The sequence below is a fragment of the Falco cherrug genome, chromosome 16 (assembly GCF_023634085.1).
Source record: "Falco cherrug isolate bFalChe1 chromosome 16, bFalChe1.pri, whole genome shotgun sequence".
In the NCBI taxonomy this organism is placed as follows: domain Eukaryota; kingdom Metazoa; phylum Chordata; class Aves; order Falconiformes; family Falconidae; genus Falco; species Falco cherrug.
Genome location: NC_073712.1, coordinates 5,697,835 through 5,712,647, shown reverse-complemented (window position 1 = coordinate 5,712,647; position 14,813 = coordinate 5,697,835). Strand labels below are relative to the sequence as shown.

The 14,813-nt window shown below is 46.8% G+C and overlaps 2 protein-coding genes across 3 annotated transcripts in view; one reads left to right on the top strand and one right to left on the bottom strand.

The window, feature by feature from the left end:
• Nucleotides 1–1,342: 1,342 nt before the first annotated feature.
• Nucleotides 1,343–7,601, bottom strand: TAF8 (TATA-box binding protein associated factor 8). Its single transcript, XM_027816623.2, has 7 exons — nucleotides 6,498–7,601; nucleotides 5,765–5,863; nucleotides 5,417–5,479; nucleotides 4,848–4,972; nucleotides 4,379–4,526; nucleotides 3,469–3,611; nucleotides 1,343–3,017 (listed from the first exon to the last, which is right to left on the bottom strand). The coding sequence occupies exons 1-7, from the start codon at nucleotides 6,508–6,510 to the stop codon at nucleotides 2,874–2,876; spliced, it is 735 nt and encodes a 244-aa protein (XP_027672424.1). The 5' UTR covers nucleotides 6,511–7,601; the 3' UTR covers nucleotides 1,343–2,873.
• Nucleotides 7,602–7,716: 115 nt separating this feature from the next.
• Nucleotides 7,717–14,813, top strand: part of CCND3 (cyclin D3) — a 46,755-nt gene continuing 39,658 nt past the window's right edge. Inside the window, exon 1 of one of the 2 annotated variants that reach the window (XM_005447058.4) lies at nucleotides 7,717–7,868. The gene's annotated coding sequence lies outside the window, so the exon portion shown is untranslated. Of the gene's footprint in view, nucleotides 7,869–8,472; nucleotides 8,660–14,813 lie in introns of those variants that run through there. The other variant, XM_027816622.2, reaches the window with a different exon arrangement.

Here is a 14,813-nt window from a genome sequence, read left to right as displayed (position 1 = left end):
AGCCTGAGGAGAGCTGACAAAACATGGGGGTGCACATCGTACTACACTGCCCTCAGGTATGTTCAGGAAGGGTATAATGGCTTTGTGCACAGCCAGCTGCTATATTAAAGCAGCACACAGCAAACTTCCTAGGGAAGGAGGCTGTGCTGGGACAGGTTAGACCAGACGGCCTGCAAGACTTAATTTTGCATTACTAGCTTTTCCCCTGCTGACACAAAGAAGATATTCTCAAGCAACGAGCAAGCCACATGCTTCTAATTAAGAATCTGGCCATGATAATAAATTCAGTCTGAAACAGAAAGGTTCTGGTGCTCATCATCGGTTGTTCCTGTAATGTACAACTCAGACCCTAGGGATTTCTATAAATGTTTACAAACCTTCACACAGCGACTTGATCTGTGTGATCACAGCCTTGATTCAATCTCAGGGGAAAACTAAGAGCAGGCAACATTCATTCTTGATATAACTACCAGTTGCAACGCAGGCTTTCAAATTTTCAGGGTCTGTTTACCTGTTTCTGTAGCAAATTCCCCCTGTAGCCCAATTTCAGCTGTAAAACCACAATATATTCTTCCAGTTTCCCACTTTTGGTCTTCCAGTGCTCTCATATATGCACTGCAACAGCATGGCCAGTCTTCTCTAGGCACACCAGCCCCTGCCCTCCCTACCACAAGAGCCTGCTTTGTAGTTGCAGCTGCTAAAAAGGGATGTCCTTGCTGATGTGCAGTTGCTCCTTTTGGTGCAATCTTTTGAAGGTGGGGGTATGACTCACGGGAAATTGTACTGTCCTAAGACCTGGGGTTTATGGCTGTTTAAGGCTTCACCTTTGTATTCGTGGCTGATACTGCACACTTCACCTCCATCTGTCCTGGTTTTCTAATCAGGAGAAAAATACATGGGTAAAAGACGGTGTAAAAGAAAGTAAGCAGTATCTATGATTCTGCAGTCCTTAACCACGTTCCACCTGTGAGAAGTGGAGAAACCTACCAAAGCTTTTGCAAAACTGATGGTATTTCAAAAGGCACTTTGTCCTCACTGAGCATATTTCTAATGAACCAGAGTTTTTGTTGGAAAATTCCCAACCTTCTCAGCTATCAAGTGTTGCTGTGAAGAAAGGAAGAGATGCAGAGGGAAGGACAAGACTTCCTACTGCTTGTAGACCCCACTGAAAGCACACTCGGGCTCCATTCAGGTGCTTTTCCACTCCTGAAACTTAAAAGATTCAGCCAGTTTTGCTTGTAGGAGATAAAATTTCTTTTATTATGAACATAAAAATTACTATTTTCATTCTACATTTTTCCCCTACCCAGCGAGGGATTTTCTCATTATGAAAAATGCTTAATCCAAGTAAAAAAAAGATATAAATTTATATATATATACACACATACACAATGTCTCTGTACATTTGTTATTCTGTACAACCAAGGCACCAGCACACGTGGCAACAGCACATGCAGGGCTTTTTTGCTAGAGATCTAATTTCAGATTGTTTGGCAGGAACACCTCCATGCTCACCGAAACAATTACTCCTTTTTATCTTCCTCCTCCCTGGGTGACAGGGGAAGAGGGAGGCCTGGAAGGATGCCTTAACTGAATGGAGAGGAACACGTACACGCACAACTCTGATCTCCCTGGTGACTGCAACAGATTCCTTGCTGCTACTCTAGGAAACTGTGAGCTGCCTGGAAGTCTGTAGCACACAGTCTCGGCTGCCTCTTCCAGCACCACATTTTCATCTGGAAGAGATGCTTGGGAGACTGGACCAAACTACAGGAGTCTTTTGTCAAAGAAATGTAGCCCATATTTTGCCTAAGAAAACGTTGGAAGGAAAATTAAAGCAAAGCCGTACTAGAATCAGCTAATAATTACAATAATCCCATCACCAGTCATTTTCACTGCTGAAATAAAGTCTTCTACTCTTGGGGGAATAAAGGGGAGGGGGGAGCAACTTCCATTAATAAATGCCTGGATTTGAAAATGGATGAAAAAAGTGCGATCAATAGCATGGCCTTGTGGACTGCAACCAATACAGCTTTATTCTGTATTCCAAGTTTTTCAGCCCAGCATCTTTCAAACCAACTAGTGAAGGCATGAACTCTCCAAGGAGTTGTGCTGTGTTGAAACTAACAATAAAACTGAAAAATAGCCTGAAGCAGCTGTTAAATTGTGCCATTCATACTGCTAGAAAATTATCTCAAAGCAGAACAGGGTAAACACCACACTTACTGCTTTTAAGTGAGAAGTCCAGCTGCAGTCACAAAAGTGAGAATAAAATTCCATCTCAGCTCTGTATTTACACTTCACTCTCTTACCAACACATCAGATGCCTTTAGTTTATAAAAGAAAAGTCTGTTTGCTTTTAACTGCCAAGAATCCAAAGAAACCTCTCTGGGACTTTTTTGTCTGTGTTAAAACATGCTTCTCAGACTAGAAGGCCAGGCAGCATTGACTGCAGACATTTCTTTTCTAGCCTGCCAGCCAGCCATAAACGAATTATGCCTTTGTATTCTGCACAGCCTGCTGGGAAGCACTGAGCAGCAAGAACCTTCATGTCCCTCGTCTCTTCAGAAAGTAAATCCTGCCAACAGTGAGAACAAAGCAAAGTAAACGAGACCATTCCCGTCTGTAACCCGATGGCCTTCAACGCTTTTAAGGCAATTGACCATTGACCATTCCAAGTCAGCAGGAGAGCAGAGGGGAAAGTGCGAGCACTGCAAACCAGGATGGAGAGTGTAGTTCACTAGGCAGAGACAGATCATTCTTCTGCTTCTGCCACTTAGCTGGATTGTCTCTCCTGTCTTGCTCCATGCCTTTCACCCACAGCAGCGGAGGTGAAACCCCTGGGTTTCTCTGAGCAGTGGGCTGGCGACACCTCACTTCTTTCTGCGGATCTTGGGCTTTTTCACTGGCCGGAGGTAGGGATTGTCTATCACATTTTCCTCCCCGTTCCGACTGCCTGACAGGGATGTGTTCTGCTGTAACACTGAAGCGTTCTCCTTTTCAGGTCCTGAATCATCCTGCCACATTAAATAAAAAGCATAAGCATAAACAACCAAAGTTAGGCTAAACAAGGCTTAGAAGTTTAGACCACATAACCTATGGCCAAATTAGATATAATCAACAGCCAAGATAAACAGCAGCACACAAGGAGCTGCATTAAAGGTGTGGACTCCTGATTTCTAACACAAGAAGATCCCCTTTGGGAACAGTGTGGGATCCAACGACAATCCTCTCTCCCCTAACACTGAGATGAAGGTTGTACCGAAAGCTCATGATTCAACCTCAGCTTGCATTGCACCCTGCAGGAAGTTAAAGAACCATGACAATGTTCAGGCCTTTACACCTGGTAAAATGCAACCCACTGCCATTTTCCACCCACTGTGCCCAGCTGCAAGGAAGACAGGCAAAGAACCAGGTTTCGTTAAGAAACTGGGCCCAAGAGACCTTGATCTTTCAGGCTGGGCGTACCGTGCTCATGTGCAGGGGAAGGTTCTCAGTGTCTGTCTGGTCGTCTTGCTCAGATGAATCTGTTTCTTCCATTTGCTGCATTTCCAGCTCAGAGGGGAGAAGAGCAGTCAGGTAGGGTACGGTGAAAGGCCTGGCAGCAATCACTAGGGTTAGGGAAAAGGACCCAGTCAGCAAGCTGGGAGAAGACTCCTCAACTCCGAGGATAGGAAGCAAAAACCCAACCAGTTATTTAGAGACCAAACGCTTTCCACTGGTTCTGGTTTTAAACACACAGACTCTTTCCCTGCTGCTCCCAGAGACCAGGAATTAAATACGCTGTCCCTAAAAGATGGCAGTCTCTTAATTTCATATTTTCTGGAGCCCCCTTATTTTTCCAGCCACAGACACAGCATTATACTAACACAAAAAATCCTTCCTGACCTCCATAAAGGTTCAATTATCTCACAGGCTGAAGCATCACTTAGGCCCCCTTAAGATAACACTGACATTTGTGCTGTCAGTGAGCCTTGGGCAGATTCTCATCACTGCTTTGCAGGCAGAAGAACAGGAAAACCTCCACTCTCTCCCATAAAAATATGAGAGAGAAGAAATTACTTATTCAGAAGCTACAGAGGGGCGGAGACAGGATTGGGATGAGCTTTGCATTTAGCACCTATCAGCCAAGGCCTTCTCCACCAGCAGAAGAAAGTGAGCTTTTGGTGAGGGTGGAAGGCTACCATTTGGCTTCGATTCTGTTTTTCATCCCCATTTTGAAAAGACAACCCTCACTTCCCAGCCTTCCAGTGTCTCAGAAGGGCAAACACACTGTGATCATTCACTGCTCACCTCCTGCAGTAGCAAGAACTCTAATGGAGTGTATACCCAGCTAGGCAGCTGTCATTTACAGCACAAAGTGTCCCAGGTAACTCACGTGGGAAAGTGCTAACATCATCTTTGAAAAGACTCTGGGTTTCTCCTGTCTTAGCCATGAAACGTGTGAGAGCCCTTTCTACATCGCGCCGTTGAGATGCTGCCTTTTCCCGTAGGACTTGATAATCAGATACTGGCTCCCGGTATGTCTGTGCAGCAGGAAGTTAAAAAAAAAAAAAAGAACACGGTTAGTGGATGCAACGCAGACAGCTGAAGCTCAAAACACTACTAGGAGGCAGATGCTACAGGCAAGCATTGACCTTCACATTCACAGATTTTCAGAGCTCTCAACAGCCAGAAGTCTACAGCAAGGGCAACCCACAACCAGCAAGCGAGATATTAAGCCAGGAGAAGCAACATTGTGGATAAACAGTACCTGCACTGCAGTAAAAATACACCACTCCTGGTGTCACTGACTTCAGACAGACCCCAAATGGCATTAAAAAAAATTAATATCTTTTTTCACTCACTGGTGTCTTGATGTAAGTGTGAGGATCTGGAAACTCAGGAAAATGGCCAGGAATGTGGGATGGATGTGGCTTGTTCTGTCCAGCTGTCAGGGCTTTGGGAGTCACAGGCTGGTTTGTCACAGGAGCTACAGTTAAAAAACATGCACACACATAAATCAGCCAGCTTCATTCTGCCAAGAGTTAGGCATGAAGTGCTAGCTCGTACTGAACTGCAACCCATGTCTCCAGGTCCTACAAAAGGGACAGAGCACATCCCAAGAGCAGTAATTTCAGATTGTGTTTGGCATTCCAAAAAGGAATAAGGATTACTTGACCCCTCCCTCCTACACAAGGAGAACAAAACTATCTTGAGGATTCTCATGTGCAATAAAGATGCTGAGGCAAAGGCAACCAGTTTGGCAGAGGGTACCTATTACACAGTCAATTACAGGATTTCTTAAGACAAACTGCACTTCCAGGGGCACTGGACTGCATCATCCATCAGGAAAGCAGGAGCCCTCTGGATGCCAGCACATAGGAATGCCAAATTATTTCCAATTTCCTGCGTAAGAAGAGAATTTCCCACATACGGGCCGTGATGACCATCCTCTGGGAGCGCTTGGCATACGCAGGAAGCGTTTCAACATTGAACCCTGAAATACAAAACAGGAAACAGAAATCACACCCAGAGTTTACCCCATCAAAAATCCCTTCTCTCAGCCTTCTCCAGAATAATTTTATGTGAAAGAAAATCACGCACTCTGTATATATTTATACTGCATTTGTGCAACGATATCTGAGTGCCCACACGAAGCCCAGAACTGTGGGCATCACACACCTATCAGAAACACAACGGACAGGTTTTCCTACCAACACAGCACACTCAGATCTTCTGCAATGCGGGCAGCTGGAATTAATGGGACCAGTCTACTACTCACCCATTTCCACGAGAGTAACCACTATATCAGAGAGCGTAGGCTGCGTCCTGGCTGTATGTTCACAGTAGGACTTCGCACTCCTTCCAATTTCAGAAATATCTGGAGGGGAAAAAAAAAGTATCAGCCCAATCCTAGTGAATTTTTAGCAAATTTAGCAAGGAATGAAAAACAGCTCCCGGAATCCAGCATCTTACAACCTGTGTATTTGAAATTAAAGCACATGCACACACGAAGTATGGAGACACTAAAGATCAAAGAGTCAGATGTTTTCTGCAAATGCAAAAAGCAAATCTGCATCACAAGCATGAAAAAATACAAAACTTGATCAAATTTTGATTTCAGAAAAATACGGAACCCGAGATCCTAGGCACATCACCCAGCAAAGCAGGAGTAGAGCTGCCAGATACAGGCACTTCTGCAGCCTTAACTAACCAAATGTCTGGAACTTTGTTACTTCGCTACTTATTCTGCCAGCATCTCAGTATGTGGAGCTTATTAGGACACCTAATGAGCATCTAATGAGTACTCAGTGAGTAACATAAGTACTTTTGAGTTCGGACAAGCATTTCACGCTCACAGAAGTCTGTGACTCCGGGGCTGTGCTCTAGCCACTGGTCAACCCTTCTGCTTTTGCAAACATTATTAACACAAGATAATAAAAATTTGAAAACAGAGAACCAAGGCACTTCAGGGGACCAGTGTGACTGGGCACTGACAAAGCTTGGATACTCACAGCTTTGTAACATCTCCGTCAGCGTCTCCACCGCGGCCTTCTCAGCGCTCTCAAAGCCGGCTTCGGTGAGCAAGGAGCTGACCACCACCTGCAGCGTCCTCCTCCGGGCCAGGTAGTAGTTATCGGCCGGCGTGGTGGCATGCTTGCTGCCCGACCTCTGCAGACACAGCCCCCCGCCCCAAACGAGAGCTCAGAGAAATGAAGCCACCTCCAGACCCCAGGAAGAGCAGCAAGGCCCGAGCCCGGCTGGCCCCAGGAAGGGCGAGGGCACTGATCCTGCCCTGGGACCCCCGGGCTGGGACCCCCAGGCTGTGGACGCGGCCAGGTGACAGGCTCTGTGACACGCCAGGGGCTGGCAGGCAGGGTGGCACACGTGCTGCCCGTGCTCAAGGGTCATGGGCCAGCCTCCTGCTGCATGCAGGCACACACACACATGTACACACATGTACACACATGTACATAAGCACACACATACAGATGTATATACACACACAATCTATAGTAGACATCTACGCACACATGCACATATTCAGACACACATACAAGCACATGTACTTATGCACATATATACATACATACACACAATCTATACACATACATGCACACATATACATACACACACATACCTGGACAGGTACATATGCACACACATATACACGTAATCTATACATATACTCTACACAGCCATGCACACACACATATACATAGACACACTTATGTGCACATGTACATATGCACACACATATACACACAATCTATACATACAATCTATGCACATGTATACACACACATACGTGCACATGTATACATGCACACACATATATACACAATCTACACATATGCATATACACCCTCATATACATACACACAATCTATACGTATACATCTACACACCCACGCATGCACACATGTATATAGGCACACACATACGTGCACGCACGCATATATGCAGACACACACATACAGACACAGTGCTACAGGCACCACGCAAAGCAGAAGGCCCTTTGGGCCGCGGCCCCTTTAAAAAAGCCGCCCCACAGGCAGCCCCGCCCCGCTGCTCCCACGCCGGCCAATCCGAGTAGAAAAACTTAAGCCAATCAAGTGCCACTGCGTAGCCCCGCCTCCCACCGGCCATTCAGCCAATCAGCGCCTCCCTCCCCTCAGCCTTCGCCTCAAAGCCCCCCGGGCAGGCCGCAGGCGTCTCAGGCGCATGGGGGGGCGGGCAGACCGCTTTCGTTCTGCCTGCCCGCCGCGGCAGCCGCCCGCCACAACGGCCTCGTGTCCTGGCGAGGAGCCGCCGTTACCGTGCTGGAGCCACCGGACGCTGTGTCGGCCATCTTGGAGCCATATGGAGCTGTGCGCACGCGCCAGGTGCGGCGGAGGGGGGTGTACGTCGTGCTTCGCGCGGGGCGTTGTGGGATTTGTAGTGTGGGAGGGAGGGAGCGCGGCGGGGTTTGCCTGGGCTGCCCCGGGCCCGCTGCTGGGCCCGTCCGTGGCGCTCCCAGCGCCGGCTGCAGCCCGTAGAGCGCCCCTTTCATCTCCTGAGGGGTGGCGGAGCTTGTGGCTCCAACAGGAGCAAAGCCTCCTGTAATGCCGTTGCGCTTGCTTTAGCAGTGTTCCCGTGAAAAAATTACTTAATTCAAAAACTATTGACTTAAAAACCCTTGAAGAGCACCAGCGGTGTGCCAGGAACCCTGTAACCATGGAGGCACTTCTGGTTTTCCTGTTGTAAGCAATATGTACTCTTAGCTGAACCTCGGTGTACCAGCTCGTGTTCTTAGATCTTTTGATCAAAGCTTTGGTGTCAGTTCAGTGTTTCAGAAAGACAGAACAGGAAACCCCAGGCTACAACTCCCACCCCTTGCTTCCTGTGTAAGTACATGTGTGGGAGAGCAAGAACATTATAAGAACCAATTACTGTGTGTGTGGGGGGGTGGGGTGGTGTGAAAAAAAGTGATGTAAACAACAGGTGCCACGCTGGAAATTAAAGGTCCTGATCGCATTTGGTTTGTATGGCGACACAGCTTCTATGTGCTGCTGGCTTATCAACAATAGCAGCAAGTTCTGCTAATGAATAGGGAAAGCGAGGAGGTAGAGGAAGGTGGAGGCTGGATTGTTCAAAGCAAACACGCCTGCAGAAGCCAATTTCTTGATCATCAAAGGTAGGAGGCAACATAGTTTCAGAGACTGAAAATGTGATATAGAGGGCAATCTTAATGTCTTATGTACTCCGGGATGTGCAAAACAGTTGGCAGAGGACTGGTGGAGTATAATTGCTCTGAGGACGTTAAAAGTAGCTTGAAATGATTGTGCGTGAGGGGGTTGGTACTAACAGGATCTTGCTGCAGTTTGCCTATGTGAATTCCCAGGGTGTCAGTATTCTGCTGAACCATGAGGCAGCTGCTTTGCCATCCCTCAGTGGGGATGTCTGTCTCTGCCAGGGCTTTGTAGTGGAGGTGAGGCAGGCTCTCAGCCTCCTAGCATGTTAAGAAGAGATGTAGAGCTGTGTTAGCAGAGATGCTGAGCCCTTGTGGCTTCCAGCTGATGAGCTTCTGGAGGTCTGCATACTAGTGAGTAAGCTGGCATTGTAGATGAAGCTAAAAGAGGGGAAGATGTGAGCGCCTAATTTTGGTACGTTGCAGTTTTCTGGGTAACTCTTGAAGTGTCTGACCCCAGTTGTTTGGATGGGAAGGGACGTGAACTCTGGCAGGTCTGGACTGAAAACATTCATGCAGTGCTGCTGCAGAAACGGGCTTGGGCTAAGCCAGAAATGTCTATGGGAGCGCTGGCGGGATTTCGGACTGGTTGGTACTATGAGAAGAACTATGCCTCTTAGTCTCAGCTTGCCATTGATTTTATTCAATTGATTTACACATTGCTCTTGTAGCAAATCCAGAGGATGAGTAAATGGGGAAGAAAGTGTAGACAGGTGCTTCTGCTGATGAACATTGTGTACATTAGAGTACTGAGTAAGGCAGCATTTTCTTTCCATAATGTATCAGTCATAACATTCATCAGCAGGGGGGAAGAAAAGTAAATTGTGACTAGTGGTATGGCGCTAGATGCTGAAATCTTTTGGACAGGAGAGATATCCATGTAGGGGTCCAGTGCAGCAAAGGAGCAGCATGCACATGTCTGAGATGTGTGCAGGTCAGGACCTCAGTCTGCTGTTATCTCTGCTACTGACTTGCCTAAGTCTTTCCTTTGCTCCCCTGTCTATGCAGTGAGGAGGATGAGGACATTATTTAGCTGAGTTCCCTTACTGAGATTGTGAAGGGTGCAATATAAATACAGCATGTGATAATTGAGCCATAACTTCTGGTTGTTTTATTGCATGAGGACAGTCTCTTCTTCATCTCTTGTTTCAAGTACTTGTAATGTCGCTTTTCAGTGTGTTATTTACAGCCCTTGCCTAGAATGAAGCAAACCTGACTTTCAGTCCCTGCCTTCAGGACTGTTTATGCACTGAACTGCTTTGTGGGGAAAAAAAACCCAAAAAAACCCCAGACACAATCCTGAAGAACAGACTAAGACACAGCATCCTTCTCCTACTCTGGAGGATTAACCACTGATGTGTAGAGGCACTCAGCTTCCCTCTGTGCCAGTTGACTCAGAGTTTTTGTTGGTGTTTTTTTCTGCACAATGATTGTTTCCATCCATGTGGGTGCAGGGCATCCAGTGCCTTCCTGAGCTGACCTGGAGTATCTTTCTGGGACCTGGAAAGTGGAGAGGCCAAGCAGTTACTGAGAACATGGGCACAGTCTTTCTTCCTTCAGCTTTTGTAGGAAAGGAGCCTTGCAGAGGCAAGATTTCAAACCCCTGCATCTTTTGTTAATTCCCAGCTAGTTATTTTAGGATTCTGAAATGCCCAGCTTCTACCCAAGCAATGTTGAGGGAGCCTTGCCTAATCTAGCCTGTATTCCCATCAGGAATCAGATGTCCCACAGGACAATTCAGGCTGGAGGGGACTTCTATCAGGAGGTCTCTACTCCAGACTCCTGATAGAATTGGGCTCAGCTAAGCCAGATGAGGCTACCAAATGTAAACCTTCCTGTGCCCACTTGCATCCTGCAAGCTCCTTCTGCAGCTGAGGAATCTGCCAGGACAGAGGCAGGCCAGTGCAGTGCCTTCCTTCACACAGTGTCACACAAGCGTGTGTACCCAGGCAGGGTCCCACTGCTCATGTGTGTATGAAATTCCAGAACAAGCATGTGTTTCCTGCTCTAGTTGAGCTGCTTGGCCTGACTTGTGGATGCTCCTCTGCGTTTGATACCTTTTGTTGATTCTTTCCTTGTTACATACTATGTTGCCTGATTTATTCATGTGTGAGAGCTATTGTGTAGATATGTGTACTTCATAGCCCTGTGCTGCCCATTTTTCACTCTCTTGGGAATATTCTTTTTTCCTCCTTCACAAAACTTCATGGACAAGTTTCAGAAGACAAAACTGTTTTAAGTCTTGAGCTCTTTGTACTTCAGAGGCTTTGGTTTGGAAAGGGTGGTGGGAGAAGTCCTGCAGTGAGGGATGCTAGGGGAGGCTGGGCATTGCATGGTATTATTCTGGGCTGTAGTCCTGGCTCTGCATCCAGCCTGCTCAGTAACCATAGGCAAGTTCTGCTCCTCTGCATTTCATTTTCTCATCTGTTAGGTACTGGCATGCCTTGTGAGATGCTTTCAGAGCTGATAAAAAGCAGCATATGACATCAAAATATTCTTGTCAGTGGCACTGTATGCTTGGAAAGCTCTTTCCAGAGCAGTGTAGTCCATGTTGGACTCATCATGAGCAGAGTATCCAGAGCCTGGCAGAAATCCAGTAGTCCACAGATTCATAGACAGTCCTAAAACTATGGGTACAACATCCCTCTTTGTGGTGTGGGTACATAATTCTTCCCTTAAACATAGCTCCCCTCTGATGGGGTGGGAATAGAAAACTTCCATAAAGATCTAGTTACTCAGTGATTTAAGAGTTTCTTGCATGTCTTAAGCACTGACTGCTCGGAAGTAGATGCTAGCAGCCGCTAGAGGAGACTAGCCAGCTGAGACAAGAGGAGACTAGCAAAAAAGGAGTGCTTCAGTGCCATGCTAAAAGATGTTGCCAGGGATCCGATTTGAAAGGGACAGAATTTGGAAGCAGAACCCTGCTGGCAGTTTGTGGCTGTAGGTGGAGAGCAGCATCTTTATTTTGGAGCCCATGTGAAGTGGGAAATGATGCTGCCACTGGAAGAATTTGCCAATTTAATGTGCCAGTTTCCTCTGCAGCACTGTGAAATCGGTCATCTGGCAGCAAAACAAAAAAAATGCAGGATGGCAATAGTCTGCGTGCCTTTCTGGGCATGTTGTGTTTTCCCAGAGATTGGAACCTTTCCTCTTGTTTTCCACTTTTAGCAACAACAAATACTTTCACATTGGTGTCAGACTGAGAAAGGAAGCAAGTTCATGTGTTTTTACTCTGAATTGCATGCAGATTGTTCTAAGAGATAGGAGTTAGGCTTCCCAGGTGGATTGGCACTAAACAGTTCTGTGGCCCCAAACAAGAAGAATATTAACCTTTTTGAATTACAGCTGATATTTCTAATATGTACAATCCCAGAAGGAAGGTTGTAAAGCTTGTTGAAATTCATATTTGAAAAGAAGAATGGGAACTGACAACTCTGGACTCTTTGGCTAGGGAAAGCCCAAGCCTTTGCAATTTTTTGAGCCTGGGAGGTGCTCAGTGTAGCAGAAGGCTGCCTGTCTGACCTCGATGTTTTAAAATAACAACCTTGTGAGAGGTGGTTAGTCAGATGGAAATGACTGAACTCAACGTAGGGGTGAAATTTTGCAGCATGTGTTAAGACAGAAAGCCAGGCCAAGTGATCTAATGTCCCTGTGTGCTCCTAAATTTCGTTATGCTTCTGCCTTGCCAGAGAGATGTGCCTTGGACTGGCCCAGAGCAGAGGACTGAGCTGCTGCAGGTTGGTTTCCTTGCCTCACCCAGCCCTGAAAGGAGGCAGCTGCCACCTGCATGGTCTGAGTGCCCCAAGCCACCCCAGCACCGTTGCCACCAGAGGGCACATTGCGACCAATATGCGCTTATTGCTGAGCAACTTAATTCACTGCTGGCATTTTGGTACTGAATTAACTTGGCTGCTTACACCCCTTAGCTTCGAGGATGCCACCAAAATCCTTCCTGCACCCATTTGTTGCTGAAAAGCTCCTGTGAGGTCCCCAAATTCCTTGACTGACCAGCTCTGTGGGGTTTTGTCATGCAGTTTATCAGTGACAAATGCTTGATATGCAGAGGAAGCCGCTACTGGGCAAGGAAGGAATAAACTGCATGTCTGAGAGTGTTTTGGGGTGTTTATTCCCCCTAATGACATTGGCTTGTGCCTTGCAGAAATGAAAACTCAAATACAGAGAGCTTATAGCCGTGTTGCTGCTGTTGTGTTTTATTATTTGGGGAGATATTATTTGTTAGTGTTGTTATCCTCTTCTCTAAAACAGCAGTGGTGTTATTGTTGGCAATATACATGTGTGTTAATTAAAGCTTCTTGAAGTAAACCCCTTGCAGATTTCTTGCTGGTTGTGTTATGTGGTGGAGGAGGCTGATCCTTGGCAGAAAGCACCACCCTGCCTGGCTCATACTGAGGTGTGGGGATGCGGATGAGCTCTCCAGGTAGTGCTGAGGGGTCACATCTGGGATTTCCATTCACCTTCCAAAGAGGTGTAACATCCACAGGGGCCGGAGAAGACTTTCCAGAATGCAAAATGCATCTCTGTGTGCAAGTTAGGTGTTCCAACTGTGGAGTTTTTCCAGAGTAAAGCTTGAAGCTGTTTAGTCAAACCTATAAATAACCACACGGGGAGAAGGTGTCTGGTGGTAGAGAGCTCTTTGATCTAAGAATCGTAATAAGATCCAGGTGCTGAAGTGCAGGTCAGCACAGTTAAAACGGGAAATAAGGTGAATCTCTTCATAGGGGAATGTAATTGGGCTCCTCAAGGGTGCAGTGTGCTCCCAGACATAGCAAGGCTCCCAGTCAGGACTGCCTGCCTTTCTAGATGATAATGCTGTAGTTCATCTGCAGGCTGCTGAGCTAGACAGAGAAACTGGGTGTTTATAGCCAGCTCTTAAGCGGGCAGGCAGAGCTAGTATCCCTTCTGAGGTTATACTATATGGAATTACATGCTGGAATTAACCCTGAAGGGTCCCTGGCTTTCCTCCTCTGCCACTCAGGCAGGCTCCCCCCACCCCATGTCTCCCTTTGCAAGTTTGGCTCCTTAAGGATGAGCCTGCAATAGCAAGAAGGCCCCAGGAGGTCTGTTTGGCCAAACTGGAATACCATAGCATCTTTACTGCTTGAAGTGGGGCTGGGGTGATTGATGCTTGCTGGGCCTTTTGTTTCCACGCTAGTCAGTGGATGTAAAAACTGTTCATTCCCATTCTACCAGCTCATAGCTATGTTTCTGAGTCAGTGCCATGTCTAATCCACCAAGCATGTAAACCCACACCTCCAGGCTGTCCGGAGTCTCTGCTGCCGAGAACTGTTGCAGAGCTCTGGTCAGCTTGTCCTGCCTCATCAGTGACTCAGTAGATGCTCTTCTCCATTTTGTCCCTCTGTTTGCCTGAAGCTTTAGGGTCCAAAGGTGATGAGGTGGGTTAAGTCTGCTTTTGTGCAACCAGTTAGATGTGAACTTTATTTTCCGAGGAACAGCAGATATTAGTTTCAGATGACAGGCGGAGGAACACTGCCAGGTTTGGGGGATGCTCTCTAGTGCAGATTCTTACAGACAATGCAAATGGTCCTCACCTTCCCTCTGGCACTGGAGAGGATAACAAGTTCTCTGACCAATCTTATTGGCAAGCTGTCATTCTGATTTCCCATCTTTGCTTTGGGCAGACTGTTTGCAGCTGCTTTGGATGTGCCAGATGCTGGATGTAACAGCCACTGATGCAGTCCCTTGGTATCAGGGATGCTGTAAATCAAAATATCCCCAGCGGTCTCGGGGAGAGCCAATGGCATGTTCAGCCTCTCTCCTGTCTTGTCAAGAGATGATGACAATGATTTGGCTGCTAGGGATCCTTAAAACCAACAAGAGGGACTCTGAGGCATGTGGCCTCTGCCTTCTCCCTAGCATGGATGGTCAGTCAGAGCCACATATCTGATGCTAAACTTTTTCAAATCTTGAATCATCCTCTTCCTGCTCATCCTTGACCAAGAAGTGGCAAATGCGATGTGTAATTGCAGCAAAACCAGAATTATCCCTATTTTCTGACCCCTGTGTCCACATTTGGCATATCTTGCCTTGGGCCATGAGCCCATTCCTCACCTCAAGTATC

Bases quoted from the DNA above. Each gene is read 5' to 3' on its own strand.
- TAF8 (XM_027816623.2), bottom strand. The intron at 5,480-5,764 runs GTGAGTAGTAGA...TTTGTATTTCAG, and splicing joins GGTTACTCTCGTGGAAATGG to GGTTCAATGTTGAAACGCTT. The intron at 4,527-4,847 runs GTGAGTGAAAAA...CCTGCTGCACAG, and splicing joins ACACTTACATCAAGACACCA to ACATACCGGGAGCCAGTATC.